The sequence below is a fragment of the Quercus robur genome, chromosome 11, assembly GCF_932294415.1.
Source record: "Quercus robur chromosome 11, dhQueRobu3.1, whole genome shotgun sequence".
Lineage (NCBI taxonomy): Eukaryota > Viridiplantae > Streptophyta > Magnoliopsida > Fagales > Fagaceae > Quercus > Quercus robur.
Genome location: NC_065544.1, coordinates 19,287,601 through 19,312,363, shown reverse-complemented (window position 1 = coordinate 19,312,363; position 24,763 = coordinate 19,287,601). Strand labels below are relative to the sequence as shown.

Sequence of the window (24,763 nt, the reverse complement as noted above, 5' to 3'; positions counted from 1 at the left end):
ATATAGATATAAACTTCAAGTTTTTTTTTGGTTGAGAAAAACTAAGAGTTAAGACATTGGTAATAAGTTTTCATCCACAATTGAAAATATAGCATTGAGATATGATGAGAATTGAGAAGTTATACCTTTCAATAGTAGGTCATTTTTGGCCTGTGAACAATAATCTCTATTATTTGATTTCAACCTCTTTGTGTAATTATTAACAAAACAAAATAAGTAGCACAAAAGAAAAAAAAAAAAAAAAAAAAAAAAAAAAAAAAAACCTGCTTAGTATGATATTTGCTATCTAGTTCACCAAAAAAAGTTTTTTCAAAGGGATGATAAAAGCTTTAACTACAAAGAGATACAATATGCTAAGCAATAGAGAATAAAACTTAAACTATAAAGAGAATAGTAGACCGTTAAAACAAATGCAGTAGCTTCCTAGTTAACAATATGGGCAATACAATCTATTATATCTTTTAATTAAGCCCTAAAACAAGCCAAGTATTGTGAATACTATGCAAGAATGTGTGTTGAAAGCTTCAATCTATCAAACTTGTTACAACCATCTTTGCATCTTCACTGATGTGCCCCATCTGTGATATGTTTTTTAGGACCTTGCAATGCATATATAAAAAAGTTGATAATAAAAATTAAAATTTGTGTCTATCTAAAATATTGTCAAAGCATTAGGGTAAACTTTAAGAATTGATTTAATAGCTAGAATTAAATTTTTTTTTCCTTGTAATGAGCACCACATAAAGAAAATAAATCTAAAGCTTCTAACCACAAAATTAGACTTTAATTTTATGCAAGAAGTGACCAAGGGAAAAAAATCAACAAGATATGCACAAACTTCAAAAGATTAGGCAGAGTACAAAAGGCTTTGAAAAAACTGCAACAAAATACATATAATAGATGACTTAAGTTAAGCAAGTTCATTTGCCACCTGATTGTTTTCTAAGATTGAAACCATGGCAAGCCATGAAAGATGTTCTGTATCATGTGTCCAAGAGGCCCAATTGATTCGTTGGTTTGATGGCTTGAAAAAGCAACGTGCTCCTTAATAAATGATACCAAACCCATCACAATACACCAAAAATAAATATCACCATAAAAATAATAATAATAAATAAATAAATAATTTGACTCTCTCTCTCTCTCTCTCTCTGTTGCTGCATGCATTTTCTTCTTTGTTTCTTCACCAATTATCATCAAGCAAAACGATCGGTCAACGGGGTTCGAGAATTTTAATGATTTTTGAACCCAGAAGTGGTTCAGGGACTTTGTAATAACAACTCATGAATTCTATTTAAGGATATATGGAATTATTATTATTAATGGAGCGGTTGGTGGCTTTGGTTTCGCTTGGTTTTGTATCAAAGGTTTCTGCTAATGCCGAAGGTTAGTGATTCTTTCTCGCTCTTCTTTTCTTTTTTTATGTTCTTGTGATTTTAGCTGTAAGTTGGAATTTCGAATTGCTGTATTTGGAAATTTGCTTTGCTGCGATGTTTAATTAAAATTCCGAGTTTTTCAAGGAATTTGAGTGTCACTGGTTTTCACTTTTTTATTTATTTCTTTTTTAGTTGCCAAATCTACTCATTTTGGGGAATAACAAAAGGGTAAAAATAAGGTAACTTAAGTACAATTTCTTAGTTGCAGTTGTAGTACAGTTGGTTCTCAAATTAAATTCAAACAGCTGGTTGTAGGTTGTATTGATCAATAAAATACAATCAGTGTTATTGTTTTCAAGGATAATTAAATACAATACAAAATTGAGGAATCTCTAAACTCTAAAGTACCTAAGTTGTACCCATAACAAAAATATAAAAGAAAGCTTAGCAACCTATGTTGATCCCTAGTTACCATAGCTCTTGTAATGTTTTAATTGCCAAATTGAAGGATCGTACTAATGGTTTATTCTTTGCTTTGCCAAGAGGTTTGTACCTTAATTGGCGCCTCCACATGCATAGGGTGCTTGGGGGTCTAGGGGAGAAAGGGTTCAAGTTGCGGGTCAGCAGCATATTGTAACTATTTGAAAAAATGTTTATTCTTTGCTTTTGTCTTGTGTGTCATTTTTTGTTGTGGTATAAGGAGTAATAGGATTTGAAATTCCATGGTTGTGTGGGACTGTTTACTTAGTATTTGTACAGTGTGGAGTTGTGTAATAGGGTTTGTTTCATTATGCACTTACTGCACTGCCTCACTTGAGCAACTTGGTCTTGGTTGTTGTATATGGGAAAGTCACTTAAGTTGAGCCTGTTTTCCTTTCCTGGTACTGGTACTGTTAAAAACTGTGATTTTAACCGGATGGCATCTCACTAGAAGATTGTGAGTACTGGCAGTTTCTGATGACGAGAGAGGTTGATTCATTTTGGTATGGAATTGAAGCTTGCACATTAACATTGTTACTTTCGTGGAATCAGTGTGGTTAAATTGAAGCATCTTCTCCTGAAGTCCCTGTGTGAATGGACTAGGACCTCACCGACTCCCTCATTCTCCGTGGATGGGTTTTTTGATTTCTTGGCATCCATGCCTTCTCATTAGTTGCTGATTTTTTTCCCCCTTTTTGATGTTTTTGTCTTTGTTTTATTTTTGAGCTGCCTGTTGTATACTGCCCGTATACTCAGGCATCCTTGTGGTTTATTTATTTATTTTAATTCAATTTATTTCCTTATCAAAAAAACATTGTTAACTTAAATTACTATTCTTTAATTGATGTTTGCATCTAATGATTGCGCCTCATTTGTATAACAGAGGCGATGCTTTGAATGCTTTGAAGACCAATTTAGCTGATCCAAACAATGTTCTGCAAAGTTGGGATCCTACCCTTGTGAATCCCTGCACATGGTTCCAGGTAACATGCGATAGCGAAAATAGTGTGACATGAGTGTAAGATTTATTTATGTGACATGCTACTTGGACTTGTAGTTACACTTTACTTTAACTATTATAAATATGATGCCTATTATCTTTTCACCCAGTGATCTTGGAAATGCAAATCTTTCTGGTCAACTGGTTCCACAACTTGGTCAGCTTTTAAATCTGCAATATTTGTAAGTCATCTTCACATGCAGGGCAAGTTGTTTGACTGTATTTTGTTCAAATGATGATGTTAACTATTTGTTTCATGTTAAAAGATAACTAGTTTGAACCCCACCTATGTCCTCCCCCTATCTACCCATCAAAAAAGAAAAGAAAAAAGAAAGATAAAGTTTTTAAAAATTAGAATTAAAAGCCTTTTTTTTTCTAATAGTTTTTCCTCTTATTAACTTGAAGACCGTGAATTGCATCATTTCCTTTTTTGTGATTTTCATGACGTATGATGCTATGAACAAGCTTGTTATTGAGTTTTGACATAAACATAGAGTTTTGTTCCTTTTAGAATGAATAGTTTATTGTTGTACAAAGTATTTGATTAAGTACATACACACTTAAAAGTTTCAAGAAGCCAAATTCTAATGGGTTCCATCTATATTTTTCTTGATTTTTTTTTTTCTTTTGGTGGATAAGTATGCATGCATTAAGAAAGAAAACTATAAAAAGGCAAAGGGGTTTTTGGGACAATTTGTAATTTTTCATGGTATCAAAGCAGGCGGTCGGTGGTCCTAAGATTGAACCCTGTTTCAACCTAGCTCCAATTTATCATAGTATCAAAGTATGATGTCATCTTTGACTATGTCCTAACAAGTTTGAAAGAAAGCCAAGCAGTCTGGAGACTTTGGACTTGGAGCTTTGTCTCCATTCATAATTCTCATCACATTAAAAACTTCTTCAAAGTTATTTTCAGCCAGCTGGTTTCATCTTCATTGATAGCTCAAAACCATAATCCATCCAGCAAAGGATGTTTAACGCCATTTACATAATATAATTGTTTGTAAATCTATACGTTATATTGTTAATGATTTTTTTTTGGTGTGTGTTTTTGGATGGATAAGAGACTTCTTGATTTCATGTCACTTCCGCATCTATTGAATGGGCACCTATAGAATTGTTCCATTGGTGGGAGTTGGCAAGACCATGGAAGAAATTGGCGTTTGTGTCTCCCGCCCTCAATCATAATGCTCTTAAATTTTGTCTCCAATTAATCTCTTCCATAAATGTAGGCCTTTCCAGTTTTGTTTTTGCTCTGTCCTCCTTTGATTTCTTTTCAAATGATATGGACATTTTTTTCTACGTTACATTTAGATCATGAACCTCGTATTACAAATCATTCAATGTCATTTCCACCTTGCCAACCTCCTTATTCCATTTCTTCAAGTCCATATTTAGATCTCTAAGTTTATTGGCCAAAATGTAACTTGGAGGCCTTGTAAATGATTGTATTCCTACTATGTTTTAATTTTTTCCATAAATCCTTATACTTTTAACAAGATCTCTTCAAATCTAAAGGGGTTTTACTGCTTTGAATATCTCTTCAGTCCAAAAGAATAGGAAAAATGGTTGGAAAGCAAATGAGGGAGCCTCCATTAGACCACATTAAGATATTGATCCTCCAAATCTAGCGAAAACAATAATTGATCAATTTTGCACATTGATTGGTTCTCTCAATTATTGGACTAGGTGAAACTACCCTGTCCATAGAAATTTCCAACAATCCATGCAGACATATCGAATTAGAGAGGTCTTGACTGGTGAAAACCCATCTCCACCCAGTCCCTCACTCGGATAGCAAATGACATTAAAGTCTCTACTTACACACACACACCTCCCACCAACTAGTTACATCCTCGGTAATGAATCCCAAAAAAGCTTTCTATCACTATCATAATTTGAACCATAAAATCTAGTAAAAAGCCCATTTGAATTGGTTTCCCACACCCTCTATTTGCATAACACTAAGAAATTTCCCACTGCTTCATCAATTTTCGCTACTACTCTCTTGTTCCACAAAAACCTAAATACAACCAGTCTACTTGTTAACATCCTCATAAAATTCTTAGCATACCTTGTGATGAGTTTTGATTTCATTTCCTGCAAACAAACAATGTAGTCTTCCATAGCTTGATTAAATTTCTCATTCACAACCTTTTTTCTCCATCATTCAGTTCCTATGTTCCAAAAAATGATATTCAAATTCTCGGAGTTGAGAGTAATGCCCTGTCACTTTTATCACTGCTTGTTTTTGAACTTTTATATTCATTTTACTGAGCATGACATATTTTTCAGTTCTTTATGACCCTTGAAGGTCGGTTTTGGACTCTTCTTCTAAGAACTTCTTTTGTGTCCCTTTACTTCAATATGCCTCAATGGCTACAATTAAACTAGGTTTATTTTCCATACCTCATAAGGCGTGCGCCTATGTACTTGCCAAATCCTTTGAGTGAGCTTCTTCATGATCCAACTTTGAAGGTATATACTGTGAAAAACTAGAATTTTCCTTGTATTGAGATCTTCCATTTCTTTCTGCATCGCCTTTGATGCAGTTCATTTTTAAAGCCAGCTGTTACTAGCTTATGTTGTATAATAAGTAGTTAGCATGTGTAACAAAGTCACATGCTGAAAGAAATCACAAGTTATAGCCAGCACTTAGCTTATATATCATTTATCTCACATGTCTAAATTAATTGGTCACATTTCGAATTAACTTCTACTACATTTTCCATGTGCCATATTATTTAATCATGTCTAAAATGAAAGCCTTTCCTTGAGTAGCATATTTCAGCCACATCATCATGCCCTAGTGGAGTGGTCTTCCATGTCATCATGTCCTTGTCATCATGACATAATCAGACACCTTGTCATACTTGCATCATCTGATCTGTGTTTTTTTGTTTGTATTAAATGTCCCCAACTGCTGGTTCTGCAACCAAAGTCTTGTCCATGGTGATGGGCAAAGTCTCAAAGTGTGTTTATGGTTGTCGTGCATTTCAGGTGAAGTTTGGTTGTTTAAACTCATATTGTTGGGGTGTGGTTAGATCTCCACTAACTCGTTTATCACTTAAAAAAAATCCTTTCCACCCCTAAAAGTATCATCTATCTGGTATGATTTCTTCACCATGACTGTCATTCCTTCCATACTCTGCCACATATAAAAACTGGCTTCATTTGCTATAACATCTCTAAAACACAAAAGCTTTGCATGATTCCCTCAAATTTTTTAAGGAATCTTTGGTAGGGTCGTGATGCATTTAAACTTGATAACGTTGAGCAGAACAAATTGCTCCCTTGTTCCCTCAGAGCCTTTTGCTCATAAATCCTTTGCCCCATTTGATAATCCAAAGCCCGTATCTTCTTGTGCGTTCTTCTAAAACTATTTTGAATGATTTCGATTCTAACTGAAAGAACTTCCTACCTCCCATCTCTCTTAATTGGAATGTATTCTTTAGGTTCTTGATTATTTACTTTGTGATGAGTCCCGAAAGACTGCTGCCACCCGCCCCTCCCACCGTTTGGACCTCCCATTTTTGCTGTAATATAGTGGAAGAAGTTGGGTGGAGCACCAACTGATATAATATTTTAATGAACCATGTAAGAACACATTGTTACACACAAACATGTACGAATATGATGGATTATATTTCATGTTTTATCCTGTTTTTCTTTTGTTGATTTTCTTGAATAACATGAGTAACAATTCACTGGAATGCAATTCCTCTATGTCTTATGTGGTGAATTTTGGAGACAATGAAATGCTCAAAGAGTTGAACAGTGTGTGAAATCAATTTCAGACTTGAAGCTTTTGTTGTTAAGGTCATTATATGATTGGATGGCTGCCATTGCAACATTTTTCTTTTTAGTCTTAATTGATAGCTTTTGGTGTATGTCTTTTATACATCCTATTGTGGATTATATCTTTCAATATTCAACTTATGTATGTGTCTTATAGTTTCTTTTTGCCATCTAATCTAGGAAATGGTTTATTGGTTCTGGCCATTGTTCTATATGTTGCTGAAGCAAAGTTTATGAATGTTAAATTTGACTCATTTTGCAATCTTTTGCAATAAAACATGGAATGTGCTATATAGATTTTTTTTTCTTTTTTCTTTTTTCTTGCACAGACCTTTAAATGATCTTGTTGGGGCAGGGAACTTTATAGTAATAACATAACTGGACCAATCCCTGAGGAGCTTGGGAATTTGACAGACTTGGTGAGCTTGGATCTTTACTTGAACAATTTAAACGGACAGATTCCATCCACATTGGGCAAGCTTCAAAAACTTTGCTTTCTGTATGAACATCTATCCTTCATCTTATAGTATAAGTCAATAGATTGGTTTATTTTATTTTATTATTTTTTCCCCTTTTACTAAGCATCTAATTAGGTGGCTCACCTACCTTAAAACAGGTAAGCTTATGGCTAATTTGCTTTTAGATAGTAATTTTTCTTACGTCTATATCTAGAAACAAAATGCTTCTTCTTTGTTACATTTATTCAATATTATAAGGCAATTATTCTAATGGTACTTTTGGTTAATACTTAATACATGTGCATCTGCAGTTAAATGTTATTGAAAGTTCACTGAAAATAGAAAATTGTTCGACCCAAAGCATTGCTGACTTCCAAGTACAATGTATATCTTCATTGTAGCTTAGGTGTCTCAGATGGAGATGTCATTGACCTAGCAGAAAATAATAAATGAACAATTTGAACTTGTAATCGGAACTCTGAAGGCAAGATGCCCTTGTGACACGTATATTTTTATGAAATTTACCATAGACAAAATGTTACTTTAGCTGGAATGGGAGCTTTGGGAGGCTTAAGATATAGTGCAATGTGGAAACAGTCCACTCTTATCTAAAAAAGATGAAATAAATTAAAATAAAAGTTGAAAACTAGTCCCACTATGTTTAAGATGGTGTATTGGCTATGAGAGGTAGGTTAAGTCATCAATTTTAGGAAGTAAGGCCACTGGAGCAAAGGCAGAAGCTTGTGGTTTTGAATTCATTTTTATCTGCAGATTGCTGTTGTCATTTTTTTGGATTCCTTTTACTGACTACTCCTCCCTTTTCTTTTCTTTTCATATTTTTCTTGTCAAACATGCTGCCCAATTTGCCTAAGAACTACTTGCATACTTTTGGGGAACTGATGGCAAAACTTTTATGGTTGAATCCTGTGTTTATTTGCATCTCTGGGTTTCTCATTTCTCAATAATATCAACAGGATTTTATGTCATCTATATCTCTTAACCTTTTATTCCCCCTAAAAATCTTGGATAGGGTACATGTGTGATATAGGTGGTATCCCATGTGCTGTGAGTGTCTCGCTGCATCCTGCGGACATAGAGAATCCTTTTTTCTGTGTGATGAAACTAAACAAAGTGATTAGGATGATGCGTTACGAAGACAAAGATTAAAGAGTACTTGGAATACTTTTAATTGTATAAAATAAAAGGTGGTCATGGTAATTCTTATTGACAAATTATAAAATAAAATGTTAAAGATTGAAGTAGTATCATTATATGGGTCGGAGCATATACCAGAGATTGGTGTAATGGTTTCAATTTGAATCATGGGTTCTGAGGGTGATAGCCTTTTGGAGCCCCAATATCCTTATTTTTATCAATTTTCATCTGAGCTAATTCTTTATCCAAAAAATGAAATATGTAGAGCAACACCTTTAAGAGATGTGCTATGGCATGTGCCTTTTGCTCGAGCGATATGTTGCTGCAACCACATCTGTTAAACCCCGCAAAAGTGTAGTGTATTTGGTCATAATGTTAGGGGGATTTTTTTGTGTTTAATGAAAACAAATATTTTGTGGGTAAGCTAAGAAATTTAAAACCTCATTTTAGAGAGGGGAAAAAAAAAAGGATGGCTATTTAGTTTTAATGGTAAGATACACATGCATCCCTCCACCTATAAGGCTATAACTTATAAGGGGAGAAAATGCCAGTTGAGATAGAGGCATTGAGTTCATTGGTGTAAATGGATGGCTGCATCACTTTATATTAATGATGATGATGATGATGACTACATTCACACATATCTCTGTACATTTCTTGCTTTTTTGGTTCTTCCTCTTCCCCTTTTTTTTTATAAAAAAAAAAAAAAAATATTTATGTTTTTTAATAGATCTTTGTGCAATTAGATCCTGCTAGTGCAGCTGCATCACAGGCAAATCGAGAGGAAGTGGATTCTCGATCAGTGTTTGTTGGCAATGTAAGTACCCTTTTTTATTATATAATGTGTTGTTTGGCTTTGTAGAATTGAGTTCCTTCCAAGTAGCATAAAAATGGAATCCTGAAAAGAAAAACTATTCTTCATATTAGAAAATTTTAAAAAATAGGACTATACATTAAGAAAGTATATTGCTGGAACTAAAATGGAAGTTTTTCAAAGTTTGACGTAGGTAATAATTTAAATTTAAAGCCAGGTAGAGTTCCTGCTCAAACACCGAATGCAGCTAGATTAACCTTTTCGGAATATGCTGGTACTCTTATTTTGAAATAGGGTGTGCACTACATGCTTACACTCTGCATGGAGTTGTGCTTGAGTAAGTTTATAAGAGTGAGGGAAAAATATCTAAATGTTTTATTCTTGATTCTACTTTAACATTCAACTTTCATATAAGCAAGTTAAAAGGAGAATAAGGCCTATTTGTATATGCGTTTAGAAAACAGATTTTGAAAATTGTTACGGAGAGCAAGAAGAAAAATAAAACATGTTTTCAGTGGTTCTGTTTGTCCTAAACTGGAAACAAAAACCAGAAACATGCTCTATTTGTTATTATGCTCAACATAATTGACATTTTGACTACAAGGTTATGGCTCTCCTTCCAATCCTCCCCTTTTCAACCAAACAATAGGAGGAATAGGTGCACTCCTTTCCCTTTCCCTTCCCCTCTTCATCCCTCTTACTGTTCCTATTAACAGGAATCAAACAGGCCCTAAAATGTTGGATTGAAACAGTAAAATTGAACAATATTTTGAAAATTTTTAAATGCCATAGGGGATTAGCGAATCCGTCAATTGTTTTAGATGTACAAAATCTGAACAGCGTTAGTAATACTTTCTTAAATGTCTGGTTTTGGTTCCAATGATTCTTGCTATTGGATCACATCTTATTTAACAACAACAAAAACAAACAAAGCCTTAGTCCCAAAATTTTTTTGTCGTCTATGGATCCTTAATATATTAGTTAGGGTCGGCCATATGTATTCTTTGCCTCCATTTTTCTCTATCTAAAGTTATATTCTCCGTTACTCACTTAATTGACGTGCCCTTTTTTATTACTTCTACCAATGTGATTTTTGGTCTTCCTCTATCTTTTTTCATTCCCTCAACTTGGATAACAACGTATCCATTGGTAGTTTTCCCCTCAAGAAAGGACTCGTGCTTCAACCCTGGAGTTTCTTGTAATTGTTCCTTTTTGTTTTGGATATTATGGTCATCTTGTGAGTTTGATTGAGATCCTAGACTGGCCTTCTCATGTTTTTTGCGTTTTCCATGCTTGTGCAGTTGTATTTGGCTGCTAAGAAAATTATCAATTTAGAGTTATTTAGCTACTCCCATCCTTGAAGAGTTCTGAAATCGTACTATATTTAGTGAACTTAATCCATTTGACTAGATGGGCGTGATTTTTCATGTTCTTGTTGATTATTCTGAGTTGAGATATGCGTGTGAACGTGCGCTTAGGATTTTCTAAGTTTCAGTATCTTGCTTTGACTTTGTGTTTGACTAAAATCGCAGGTCAGGCTTCATTCTTCAAGTTTTCTGATTAACTGGTGCTGGGGTTCGAAGTATTTCTGATGAAATACAGCTGGGCTAGGAAAAGAAAATAATTAATGAAATTCAACAGAAAGAGAAAAGGGGGGAAAAAAGAATGAGAACAAAAAAGAAATATAGGAATGCAGGAAAAAAAACAATAATGAGTGTTGTTAAAATTTTTATGGAAAAAAAAAAAAAAAAAACTGAAGGTTCCCGAAAGTAAAATTTGAGAAGATAAAAGTAATGAAAAGGAGGGAAAGAGAAAAAAAAAAAAATGTGAAAAAAGCATCTCATCAATTGCCATTTGGAAAGGAGGAGATAAATATTAAAAAAAGAAAAAAAAAGCACTGGATTATAATCACTTTTGTTGCTGTAAACACTTCTACTTGGGCTGGGATGGTCAGAGGAACAGATATTGTTCAAGATTCCTAACCCAGACTCAAGCAGTTGTGAGGTGAAATGTGCCTTGAAGATTAAGGAGTAGGCTTGGGTATATCTGTCTTATTTGCAATGCCAGCTGCTGCTTTTGGTGGTGAATTTTGCTCGAGGAATGTTTAGGTGTTTTTCTATCGATGGTGAGGGGTCTTGGATCTCCTTTTTTTTCCCCCTCCCTTGGAATAAATTGGGATCTCTATATCTTTCCAATTTTATTATTTGCTTTTCTTTTTACTACTGAAAAGAAGATCACTAAAATAACCAAACAAGTTGATATATATCAAACAACCTATCAAAAAAAAAGTTGATATATATCAAACATGAAAGCAAAAAAAAGTTAATATATGTCAAACAGTCAATAATTATCCTGTTGATTTCTAGAAGTTCCATGGGCAGTTAATTTATATTTTTTGGCATTGTTTTGAGCACATTATCTTGGTGTCAAGGACCTTGAGGCTTGAACCTACAGAGTTGTATTAAATTTTGGCTCAAAATACTTAGATTTTACATGCTTTTTTGAGGGACAAATGTTTACATTAAAGTTTTGTCCAGAGACCTTACAAATCATGTGCATGTAGTTTTGGCATGGGAATTCTATATTAGATTTTGTTCGTCATCATCTGATGTAACTGTTATCAGAAATTCTATGAGAAACTTTAGGCCCATCGTAGCTTTAAATATTTAGGTAAAATGTTCAATTAACCCAAAACATTAAGGGTGTGTTTGGATTGAACTTATTGTTGCTGAAACTGAAAACTGAAAACTGAAAACTGAAAATACTGTAGCAAAATAATTTTTAAATGTGTAAATAGTACCGTGGGACCCATTTTTAATATTTTTTAATGAATAAAGTGGCTGTGGGTCCCATAAACAGTACTGCTACAGTGCAGCTACAGTGCCGTTTGTCCCCCGGTTCTGCAAAACGCGTGAAATGTAAAAGAAAAAAAAAAAAAAAAAAAAAAAGGAGTGAAACGCAGCAACGAAAACGCAGCAAAGAAAACGCCCTATCCAAACGAGCACTAAATGTTAATTGTGATCAAGATTCCCCAATTTTGCTTTTCTTCCTTTGATATGGTGGTAGCTATCTTTGTCTATCTTTTATATTTTGGTGGAAAATCTAAGGTTTCCTAAGAACGGCCTATTTGGTGCAATGTATGTGGTTTGTTTTATACCTATGCTATGTCTAATTTTCAGCCTAAATCAATTTCATAGAAAATTGGTGTGGGAAACTCATCCAACTGAATCAAGCAAAAAGTGTAAGGACATCGATGGAGGGGTGGGATTGAGGCTTAATTATAACCATTTACGTCTTATTTTAAAAATAACGCTGGTAAAGAACATGCTTGTTACCTCAATTTGAGAGCCAGACCACTCTGGCTGCATGAACCCTGTAAGCCAGAATTGTAAATTTTATTTTATTTTCTTAGCTCTTTTCTAGACAAATAGGGGAGGGGGATGGTGGAAATTGGACAGGGTATCTCTCAAACCCCATCAGAATTGGACATTTTCTGAATCAGATTAATGCATTTTATTATTATTATTATTAGTAAGTCACATGTGCACAAAATGGGTTTTGAATCCACAATCTCATCCTCCACCCATTCTTGTGAGAGGAGGAAGTTTATCTGATGTAATGGAGAGTTAAAGTAGTTTTTCTGCTCAAATGAGTTAAGTAGTTGGTTGTACTAGTAACAGGTGGTTTTCACTGTTTGTCTTGTAGGTAAGTTGTAACACTAAATTGATCTATTAGGCGTATTATTTGGTTGTTCTGTTTTCTTTGCTTGGTTCTTTTTCAAAATTGTTCTTTTGGGCTCAAACTGGGTTTGCAGGTGGATTATTCCTGTACTCCTGAAGAAGTACAACAGCATTTCCAGACATGTGGTACAGTGAACAGAGTCACTATTCGGACTGACAAGTATGGCCAACCAAAGGGTTATGCTTATGTGGAGTTCCTCGAAGTAGAGGCTGTTGAATTGGCTCTCCAGCTGAATGAATCTCAACTACGTGGACGTCAATTAAAGGTGAAAGCAGCAGTTTTCCATCTGCCCCATCAAAAAATAACTCTTTTTGTGTTAAATTTCTTAAGTACAAATAAGGATTAGGATAATTTTCACTCAAAAGTTATTTTTCTAGAAAAATAACTATTTTTCTAGTAAAGAGATGCTTAACCTAATGAACGGTCTAAATTACAACAAAATATCACCATTATACACAAATGGGTGGTGCACTACCTTAGGGTCTCTGTTATTATTATTCTGATTTTGGAGCTTCAGTTCTGATTTGTGTTTGATTTTTAACCTTTACAGGTGCAAGTTCCATACTCTCTTTATTTATTTTTTCAACCATGTGAACCTTTTTAATGTGTTTGCAGGTGACTGCTAAACGGACCAATGTACCTGGGATGAAACTACATCGTGCTCGTCGACCCAACCCCAATATGCGATCCAGAAGCTCCCTTATACCTGGTCCCTTTGTATTCTCCCCTTATGGATATGGGTATGCTTCTTGACGATTGCCTCCTCTTGGTCGTTTTCTCCTGCTCCCTATGTTTTCCTAGATTTGGTATTTGACTGCACTTCCTGAAATCTTTTGAGTAAATCATCAAAAATATTTATGATGCATGAAGGTTCCAAGATTCAGAATGCCTTACAGTCCATACTTCTGAACATTCACCTTTGTTTGAGACATATTCTTCCATATGTCATCTCATGGATAATGTTGGATAGATGTAAGAGAGAGATTTGTGCTACTTAGGCTGATGTGGTTAATTGTTTGAGATTTGAGGATTTTGTTCAGTTCATTGAAAACAGTACAGATTTAATGTTTGCACCTGCTATGCTTCCTATGTTATATATATTACTGTTTGGAATTTGCCAGGGAAGCTTCCATTGCAGGTTTTGCTACCGGTAGCTTGTTTGGTTTGGCTAGCTATTTCTTGCTGCTTATATCCCATTACATGAAATTAAGGATGTGATATGACCTGGTTTTGGAACTCACAGAATATGGTGAGTTTGCATAGAGTTTAAGAGAAATTGGAGGAAGGGTATAAAAAATTAGTTGCTGCTATTGTTGTCCTGCCTAGTAAATTGATTATTTATGCAGAAACTGGAAGCGTAGGTTTGTAATTTTCCTTGCATTTGAATGTTGGGAGACGTTATGTATAACAACCAGTGTATATCTATAATCTTTTTACAAATTTAATTAGGTATTTGTATATCTTATGATATTATACACGATACAAATAAAAAAAAAAAATTTGATTCACGATACAATTGACGTTTTGACAACTATGATATCCAGTATTAGGACACCAATGTCCATGTTTAAATGGTAGATGAAAAAATAGTTGTGACCAATGTTGAGTTATCTGTGGGAGAGTATTGATTATGAATTTCATAAATACGCATTAGGATTGCTGGCTGAAACTGATGAATTGAATCAAATGGATTCCATTTCAGTCCAGCCCAACAATTTTAAAACTTGAATAAATTATAAATTGTTTTCAATTTAGTCTTTTACGTTTTATTTATTTATTTATTTCAATCCTCTGGCTTTAATTTTTTTTCAATTTTGTCTTTCCGCTTGTTATGCTCAATCCAACAGTTTTTCAATCCTTTTAACTTTAATTTGTTTTCAATTTTGTCTTTCCGCTTGTTAGGTTCAATCTAACAATTTGGGACAGAAGGTGAATATCGCAATGTCTAGCAGGGGTTTTTCCATTCATCATTGTAAAATTAGTAAATAATATTTCAAAACATCAAATTGACCCTCTCTTACTCTTCCTAAGTTTTGTACTTTCAAGTTTCATCCAGTGGAAATTCTAGTTCTAGCTGTAGCCCATTTACTGTTGCATGAGTCTTTTTTTGGTTACTCCGGGGCTCTCTTTATTTCATATTTTCAAGAAAGTTGGTCCAACTGATTGTTTAAGGTGGTATGGACTATGGCCATCCAGTTTGTGTTATAATCAGGTAGTTGCTGGTCTTTTTGGGACCTCAGCCTCGCTACCTCAATATTCAAGCTTGCAGAGGTACCTAATAGGCTTGGCAATGGTGGAGAGATTTGTGGAAAGAGAAGTAGGCTGAACCAATAGTAGTGAGTTTGAATACAAGAAAAACTCTTAAACAAGTAACAGAAATGAAGAGCACCATGAAGCTAGACACAGACTAGTTGTGGAAACTACTGAGCTACAACTAAAATTATCACTTCATTTAGGTCCAACTCCATTATGTGCCTTTTGAGTACCAATTACCCAGCTTTGCACCACAATTGGAAAGAATTACATGCCTCGGAACATAAGGCCACTAAATCAGGTGAAAAATCAGAACATTGAGCAAGATCTGTTTCCATGTTATTGTGAGGTTGGAAATAGAAATAAACAGAAATGAAGAATTGATATGTTGGAAGAAGTGAAAAGAATCAAGAGATGCCACGACTTCAATGAGGGTCCTGGCCGATGTATTATTGGGTGGTGATTTAGTTGAGGAAGATGAATGACAAGTTACAGATTGATCGGAGATGGTAAAGAATTGGAGGACACTCACATCACATCTCAGACTTTCCAGTCACTTTATTGGTTCATCTCACGGTGAGAGATTTAGGAAAATTGTCTCACAACTTAAGTCAACATGAAACTCTTGCGTTGGAACTACACAGAATTGAGCAACCCCTTTATAGTTTCATAATGATAAAAAGATTGTCATGGAACTCAAGCCTTCTTTGTGTTTCCTAATTGAGGCGAAAAAGGAAATTAACATTGGCAAGATTTTCAAAATTTGGGAATTTGAAGAATGTTTTGAAGTTCAAAGAATGGGGTCTAAGTGGTGGACTAACTTTGGGTTGGAATACAGGGTTAGAGGTAAACATTCTGGAAAGAAATAACAATCTAATTCATATGGATGTGTTTGATGGAGAAAAAAAAAAAAAAAAAAAAGGAAGATCTATCTTGCTCTTCCGTTTATGGCCACCTAGAGGACTCAAAGGGAGAGGAAGTTTGGCAACTTTGGAAGACCTAGGTAGAAAAGGTCCAAAGAGTTGGTTATGTTGAAGATTTTAATCAAGTGCTAGATCTAGAATAGACATGCATTCTTTCAAGGAATGCATTATTCCTAGATTTAGTAGCTTAATCATGAGTAATTGAACTCTTTGAAAAGAGCCTAAAGTTCACGTGAATAAATGAAAGAGAAGGTAAGGACTTTGGGATGGAAATGATTGATAAAGCCTTTTGGAATGAGCTTGGATGAACACTTTTCAAGAGGATGTATTATGATCCCCTACAACAACACTTGTGTGGCCACCATGAATGATGAAGATAATGCCTTACTTTCTTGGAATGGGCTTGGGAAAGAAGGATCAATGGGTCTTAGAATTTCCTAATTATCCATTGATAGCCCCTCCTTTTAGAATTGGATCATAAAGCCACATGAAAATCTCTCCGAGAAAGAGCAAAGAGCCAAAGATTGAGGCTCGGCTAAGACCAATAAGTTTCCTTATGACTTTGTTGTACAAATGAAGTCATGCACCCTGACCCTTAATAGAAAGTTACTAAGGAAAGAGAAGACCTCCCTTATTATGGCTTTCCTAAACCATAGTATGATCCTAAGACTACTAGAAAGCAATTGGATTCCGATATCTTCTTTGACTTTGAAGATTCATAGAAATGAAAGATTTGAAGTTTGAAAAGTGAAAACTAGGTAGATAAATTTGATCCAAATGCGATGAAGAGCTTGCTAAATGAAATCTTCTACATGATGCAAGAGAAGACTTCTTTTGATACAAAATTACTCTTGGGAAGGGGAATTTGTCGTTGTCAATCATCTAGAACGTTGTTGAAACCAAATTAGAAAAGGCTATCAAATATAAACTTTCTATATTCTATTAGTATGATTTAGAGTCCAATTCTATTTTTGTTTTTCAGTCTAGGAAGTATTTTGAATGCGTGTCTGTTGAACACTCTTGTTTCTAACAAGAGGAAGTTAAATTGTGTGAAGAATATAAAAAGAGAGGGACTGTGAATAGTCTATATATTGATATATGTTCTGTTTGTGTAACACTGAGTTTTATATAAGTACAATATGTGTGAAGTACAAGTACAATACTCTGGCCTTAAGTCCAGTGGGCTAGACTAACATATGTGCTAACACTTTTCTTATATCTTGAATTTAAGTATTTTTAAAAAGAGGAACCCTTCATTCCAAGGGAGGAGAACTTGAATATAATGAAAGAATGCAGTTGGAATATATGGCTTTCCCACAACATTGTTGAATGCTTCAAAGCTCAATCATCTTAGTTCATATTTATTGTAGGGAGATGATTTGGAGCCCGAACCCTTAGCTTATGAAGTTTTGGCCCAAAAAAGCCCAACACAATGAATTTTGTAGAGTATGGATTAAAGAACTAGGTCTAGATAAGTTAAACTGAGGCTTGCATGGGATAAAGGAACACATAGACAAGGACAAAAACCATTATGCTGGAATATCTTGTGGTCCGAGGAGACTAAAGATTTTATTTATGAATACAGACCAGTACATTAGGGTTCCTTTGCATGCTACAGTATTCTCTTCCCTATTTTTTCGTCCCTTTTTATGAGTGTTTCTATACATTATATAGGCCATTCCTTATCATTTGGGCTTTACACTTGTTGATCATCCAAGCTCCCACTTGAGCACCCATCCCATCAGACACCTCTTTCAGTCATTTGTGAGTTGTGGTAGCCAAGGTAACACTGTTCAGGGGTCTTCTCCACATTAATGCGGTCAGGAAAATAGTTGTAGTGCATTCAATGTGGTGGTGGCAGCTTTTGCTTAGATATTTTGTGTTTCCTTCCTTTGTACGTATTTAGGGGATGAGTTTCAATGGCTTGGACGTATGTCCGCTCCGGACTTTCAGTGTCCAAGAAGAAATTCCTCCTCGGACCATTTTTTTCTTTATTTCAAATGATAGGCTTAACATAAATCGCTTATGCCACATCGTCTCCTTGGACGGGCCAGTGTCCTCGGACGGGCCCAAGGCCCAACTTGTTACTTTGGGCCATAGTCCCCACATTTATAAAAATAAAATTTTTCCTAGAAGTGGTCTTTGACTATTGATTGGATTTGTATTAGTAAGAAAATTTTCTATTTAAACTGAAAAAATAAAATTTAGAGAAAAAATAGACTTTATTTCAAAAAAGATGATTAATTGATTATGAAATTTAGAAATATGAATATTTTTGAAACAATCATGCTCTACTATTTTCAAATTTAATAAATTTAATCCTTACATTCAAAATTCCAAATACAATTCTTATAGTTCACGCTAATAAGGAAAAAAAAAAATTATTTCATTTATGCATGTGTAATGCATTACATTATTATCAAAGAAAAGGTAAAAAATAATAAAAAATAAAATAAAAAAACCAACAAAGAATATGTAAAAAACGTGAATAAGGGTCGAACCGTTGAAGGTAAACATGTGAAGTGGGTGAATGGTTGAAATTGAGCCTTGGGCCTCTTCTTTGTTTTATGTTTTAGGCTGTTTAATTAAGCCTATGCTCTGCCCAGGTTTTGACATTTTGTTTTATTTGTGAAATTTCGTGCTTACCAACACCAAATTTGTTCTATATTTTTATCTTTTATTTTTGGAGGAGACATTTTGAAATCAATACGAAGAAAAATTCTTTTTGTAGTAGGATTCTGTGGCAAATATAAGTCCTTATTTTTTAATTAATAATTTGTAGGAGTAAAATAAAAAAATTTTTAAGTAAAACCAAGCAAAGTCACTTGTATATGTATCATACCATTTTATCTCATAAAGACTTAACTTATATGGTAAAATTTTATCTTTTATACGAAATTAGTTTCCCAACTGTGAGTCTATATAATGAAAACATAAAAAAAATAAAGAAGTTGATATCAACAAAACCTACAAATAAATAAAAAAGAAGGAAAGAAAACGTAAGAATCAAAGTTGATTGAATTAAAAAAAAAAAAAACAAACTTAATATCAATTATCAAAGAAACGGAGTGAAATGTATTTAAATAAGAGAAAATAATGGTACAGAAAAAGAATGAAATAAAATTAAGTAATCTTATTTGAATGTTTTAAAATAAATGAATGAAAATGAATATAATGTATCTTTTTTAGAAGAAAATTAACATAATGTAAGTAACCTTGTTTGGGATTAATATAGAGGAAAATGAATGAAATCATTTAATAACAATATTACTATGGGTACCTGCCCCCCATTAATCGGTGTTTGTCCGCTTTGGGGAGCTAGTCCCTCACGGTTTTGTCACGAAGGGGTGGGAGCTAAGGATTTTTGCCATGAAGTGATTGACACCTAGGCTCACCCGAGTCCCACATCGCCTAAGTAACCTTCCCACGCATGGTTTATAAGTTTCTGGAGCGACCATGAGTGTACCACTACTAAGCACATGTGCCGATGACAGATTTTCTCACTTTACTTGTGTTTGATTCTCTTAAATAAACAACTGTTATTGTCTTACTTACCGAATAAAACTAGTTCTTTCACCCATGCTCTACAAATTCGTTGTTTGGGCTTGTTGGGCTAAAACCCAATCCTATATTGGGTCCAATCCAAATTCAGTCCTTACAATTGGCACCGTCTGTGGGAATAACTTGGTCTATTTTGAAAGTATTTCAGGTGCAACGTTTAAGATGGAAGAAGCAAGTCCACACCAAGTAGTGACAGGTCCACACCAGGTGGATATGAATCTACACCAAGCAGAATCAAGAAGGTCTCAACATAACAATCCGTTTAGGAGCCTCAAACGGAGAGGAGATCGTGAGGGCAGCTCATACTAGTAAAAGCCAGTCTTGAGGGAAGAGCCGTGTTTCCCATGCAAAGAACGATAGAGATATGCAACGTGAAATCGATGAGTTGAAAAGGGAATTGCGCCACGCACGGCGAAGATGTTCATCGCCGAACTCCGAGTTGTCCTCCGAGGAGACAGATGGTGCTAGTTATAGACGGAGATCCAGAACTCCACCCAGCGAGTCTTTCTCCTATGACGAGGAATACCACCATAGATGTAGATATAAGAGCCCGCCTGGCAAAGGCTTGGGGAATGATGCCATGAACAAGGCGTTGAGTCAAATCTCTAAATCACCCTTCACATGAAACATAGAAGGCGGGAGTCTTCCTTGGCGATTCCATCAACCCACATTCACCATTTATAATGGTCGAACAGATCCGGTGGAACATGTCAGTCACTTCAATCAAAGGATGGTTGTTCATTCCAAAGATGAGGCTTTGATGTGTAAGGCCTTTCCATCTAGGTTGGGTCCTGTGGCGATGAGGTGGTTCAATGGTTTAAGGGCGAATTCCATTGACTCCTTTAAGAAGCCTACTCAGGCCTTTGGCGCTCGCTTTATCACTTGTAGCAGGGTTCTTTGGCCTTTGGGTTCTTTATTATCTATGTCTATGCGAGAGGAGGAGACTCTAAAGACCTACTCGGATAGATATTGGGAGATGTTTAACGAAATAGACGGGGACTATGACGATGTAGCCATTAGTACTTTTAAGGCTGGCCTTCCAACCGAGCATGATTTGAGGAAATCTCTAACTGGTAAACCTGTTACCAGTGTGCATTAACTTATGGATCAGATTGACAAGTACAGAAGGGTAAAAGAAGACCAACTGCAGGGGAAAGGAAAGGCTAAGATGATCCCTCAAGAGAAGAGGGATTTCAGGTCGAACCGGTACAATAATAACCGACCTCGGAAAGACTTTGTTGGGTAGCCAGGATTTGCCAACACCCAGGTGGTTAATGCTGTGTTTTGAGAACCAGTACAACAGGTTTTGAAGAAGATTAAAAACGAGCTGTTCTTTAAATGGCTGAACAAGATGGCAGAAGATCCTATAAGGCATAATCAAAACCTTTATTGCCAATACCATCAGGACCATGGACACACTACCGAGGATTGCAGAAGCTTGTGGGACCATTTAGACCAACTGGTCTGGGAAGGGAAATTAAAGCAACTCTTGCATCATTCCAGTGGCCGGGGGAGCCAAACGGGTTCAAAGTTTTGGGGAAATGCTTCTTCGAAACTTCCTCTAGGCACGATCAATGTCATATTTGTTGCCTTAAGGAGGACTGGATCTTGCCCCTCCAGAGTCATGTCAGTATCTCGTTACCCAGTTGAGGAATTCAGTTCAATACCGAAGAGAGTCAAGATGGGCATCCCACTGGTGTTAGGTTTTTTAAATGAGGACAAACTTGGAACCATACAGCCTCACGATGATGCTTTGGTGGTTACACTTAGAATTGGTGGGTACAATGTGAAAAGGGTGATGATCGATCAAGGCAGTGGAGTTGAGATAATGTATCCTGACCTATATAAGGGGCTAAATTTGAAACTAAGAATTTAACAACTTACAATTCTCCTCTAGTGAGTTTTGAAGGTAATATGGTCATTCCGAAGGGACAAATCAGAATGTCCGTGCAGAGTGGCTCGGATGTGGTGGAGGTGGCATTGTTGTAGATGCTTTCTCTCCAAATATGGTCATTATGGGCAGACCCTGGCTTCATACCCTAGGAGTTGTCTCCTCTACTCTTCACCAAACGGTGAAATATCCCTCTGGAGGCCAAGTTTTGGAAATATTAGGAAGTCAATCTACGGCCAGACAATGCCTAGTAGCGGCCATCTAATATCGGCTTGAGGTTGAAATCTCGGCAACTGCTGAGAATGGTTTATAGCAATTAGAAACTCTAGCGTTACTCTTCAATAGACCAGCCAATGAAGCGAAATGTGAAGATCTAGAAAAAGTAATTATTGATGATGATCCAGAGAAGTTCTTTCAGGTTGGGGCTCAATTACCTCTACAAGAGAGGGAGCAATTGGTTGAATTTCTTAGAGAAAACGTTGATGTGTTCGCGTGGAGCACGTACGAAGCCCCGGGTGTAGATCCAAGTTTCATTTGTCATTATTTGAATGCTAACCCTTTCATCACTCCGAAGAGACAACCACCTCAGCGTCTATCCAAAAAGCATGCCGAGGCTGTCAGAAATGAGGTAACAAAGCTCAAACAGGCAGGGACTATCAAGGAAGTTTTCTATCCTCAGTGGCTAGCTAACACAGTGGTGGTGAAAAAGAAAAATGGGAAATGGCGTGTGTGTGTAGACTTCATAGATCTCAATAAGGCTTGTCCAAAAGATCCTTTCCCTATGCCTTGGATAAACTAGTTGGTGGATGCGACGGTAAGTCATCCTTAGATGAGTTTCTTGGATGCCTTTTAAGGATATCACTAGATACCACTAGCACTGGACGATCAAGAAAAGACAGCTTTTGTCACTCCCACTGGAAACTATCATTACAAAGTGGTGCCTTTTAGTTTGAAAAATGCAGGGTCTACTTATCAACGGATGATGACTAAAATGTTCGAACCACAATTGGGCAAGAGTATTGAAGTCTATATTGATGATATGGTTGTAAAGAGTAAGGTGGTGTCTAAGCATGTGGGAGACCTTACGAACATTTTTGAAATTCTGAGGAAGCATAAGTTTGTTGAAATCCTATTTTGCAATCCGTATTTAACCTCACATGAAGGGCAAAAGGGTAATTTCACCTTGAAAATATACATCTTGATTCTGGCCATTAGATCCTTAATCTCATTTCACCAAAATGATCTTGATGTTGTAATGGTCAAATCGACTGGTCATAAGCCCTAATCGGACCAACAGATTGAAAGTTATCATCAAATCAAGTTTTAATGGCTGAGATGCACTATCACAAATTGAGTCTGACTATATGTGATTATAAATAATTGATTTCAATTGGTTATAAGTGTAATCAATTTGAAATCAATGATGTGTCATAATTTGATTGGTTAGGACTACATTTTATGGTGAGGTTGCATACACCTAATTAATTAGATAGTTAAACACTAATTATTCAATGAGTAATTTATGTAATTATCTTTTAATTAGAGTAAATTTGGAACCAATTAAGTCTGAAATGGGAGTGACTGGAGCCATTTAATATTAATTGGGAGCTAATTTGGGACCTATTAATGTTAATTGTGCTAAAACCATTTTCTAACAAATGATCTCTGCTCACCATTTCATCTATATCTCTCAGAATATTTTGAATCTGTGAATGAGGTTAATTTTCCCAGAAACTAGACATCTAGGGCTTCAATTTGAGCACAAGAATGAGATAATTCCGATCAGAATTAAGTTAGATATGATTTTTCAAAGTTTGCTCTACAGGCTGTTACAGCAGCTATGGGAAAACCAAACTTTGCTTGCTCCTCACTCTCATCAATCTCCACATTTAATGCACCAGATTTCCCCAAAGGCTAAAATGAGGTCTAGGTTCATGATTCTTTGTCAACCCTCATTAAATGGTTTTTCATTCATATTTCCTCCACCACTACTATATTTTTTGAGTAGTCTTGTCATATCTTGGTCATCTGAGACTCAAGGTATTGAGTGAGACTTACTCTCACTCTCCCTCTCCTAACTCTTTTTTTCCTCCACCCTTAGGACCTCTACCAAGAATCTCCTCTTCCACCATATCGATCTTGCATGAAGGTATAATCCCTTTCCTTGACTTCTTTTTTGTGTTGCCATGATGAAAATTTAGGATTAAGGCATGATAGTAACTATTTAAATTCTCTTGAATATATTTGAATGTTCTTAAATGTTCTTATGTGTTCTTCATATGTTTTTGGTTGTTCATCATATGTTCATGTATAACACTAGCTTTAATCTTAAATCGATATCAAAAAATATGAAAAAGATGTTTGTTTAATAATTCTTTTAAATTCTTGAATCTAGAATATCACTATCTACACACATTCACTAGAGTTTATTTTTCAATCCAAATGTCATGCTTAATAAATTGAATTAGGGTTTATCACATGCACACACTTTAAATTCAACATGAAAATTAATTGATAACATATTGAATGATGTGATATGAATGTTGGCTACCATAGTCTAGAAAACCGGTTTCACTGAGCAAGGTGGGTGCCTAACACTTTCCCACCTTGTAACATAACCTCCGAGCTTAGATCAAGGGTTAGTAAATCAAATGCTTATCCATATAATTTTTGATTTTTAGATTGTAACTAGGAAACAAAGCCATATACTTTATCTTAGATTGTATCTAGGACCAAAACCATGTAATTTTCCTATGATCAATGTAAATTGAATTACAGATTAATAAATGAGGAATTTTTCAATTTTAGTTTTCTTATTTATTCCAATAATTAAATAAGTGGCGACTCCATTGTAAAACTTTTAATCTAAAGGGGAAAATATAACTAGTCGAACCTCCATTTTGAGAGGCAATAACACGACTCCACCCATTCAAGTGGGTTTGGCCCAACATCCTATAAAATGGGCCAGGGACACGGTCTCTCACAAAGTTGCGTTTGAATGTTTCCAAGTGTTCGTTTGGTGTGGGCTCGGGAAAGTATTTGGGCTACGTGGTGACTCACAGGAGAATTGAGGTGAACCCTGATCAGATTAAGGCCATTAACGGCTTGCAATCACCTTGGAATCCCAAGGAGGTCTAGAAACTGACCGGGATGATTGCTGCTTTGAATCGATTTATATCCAGGTCAGTAGATAGGTGCAAACCCTTCTTCCTTTTGCTGCATAAATGGAAGGGATTTGAATGGACCAAGGAGTGTGCTGTAGTATTTCAATAGCTTAAAGAGTACTTATCTCAACGGCCCATCATGTCCAGTC

At 35.4% G+C, this 24,763-nt stretch overlaps 1 protein-coding gene and 1 long non-coding RNA gene across 3 annotated transcripts; both read left to right on the top strand.

The window, feature by feature from the left end:
• Nucleotides 1–254: 254 nt before the first annotated feature.
• On the top strand, nt 255–6,975 carry LOC126706680 (uncharacterized). 2 transcript variants are annotated; one of them, XR_007648684.1, is made up of 4 exons: nt 255–1,386; nt 2,740–2,874; nt 2,967–3,038; nt 5,251–6,975. It is a non-coding gene; the product is annotated as an uncharacterized LOC126706680 (long non-coding RNA). The 2 variants fall into 2 exon arrangements; XR_007648685.1 differs by having other exon boundaries at nt 268–1,386; nt 2,740–2,839.
• A 1,879-nt stretch (nt 6,976–8,854) lies between these two features.
• Nucleotides 8,855–14,285, top strand: LOC126704807 (polyadenylate-binding protein 2-like). The gene is made up of 5 exons (XM_050403808.1): nt 8,855–8,915; nt 9,014–9,084; nt 12,896–13,087; nt 13,438–13,562; nt 13,944–14,285. The coding sequence occupies exons 1-5, from the start codon at nt 8,855–8,857 to the stop codon at nt 14,038–14,040; spliced, it is 546 nt and encodes a 181-aa protein (XP_050259765.1). The 3' UTR covers nt 14,041–14,285.
• The last annotated feature ends 10,478 nt before the right edge of the window (nt 14,286–24,763 follow it).

What these genes read in the sequence shown, in the direction of transcription:
- LOC126704807 (XM_050403808.1), top strand. Translation starts at nt 8,855, where the DNA reads ATGGCTGCATCACTTTATATTAATGATGATGATGATGATGACTACATT. An exon ending in TACGTGGACGTCAATTAAAG is followed by an intron (nt 13,088 to 13,437) that starts GTGAAAGCAGCA and finishes ATGTGTTTGCAG; the next exon opens with GTGACTGCTAAACGGACCAA. An exon ending in TTCTCCCCTTATGGATATGG is followed by an intron (nt 13,563 to 13,943) that starts GTATGCTTCTTG and finishes GGAATTTGCCAG; the next exon opens with GGAAGCTTCCATTGCAGGTT.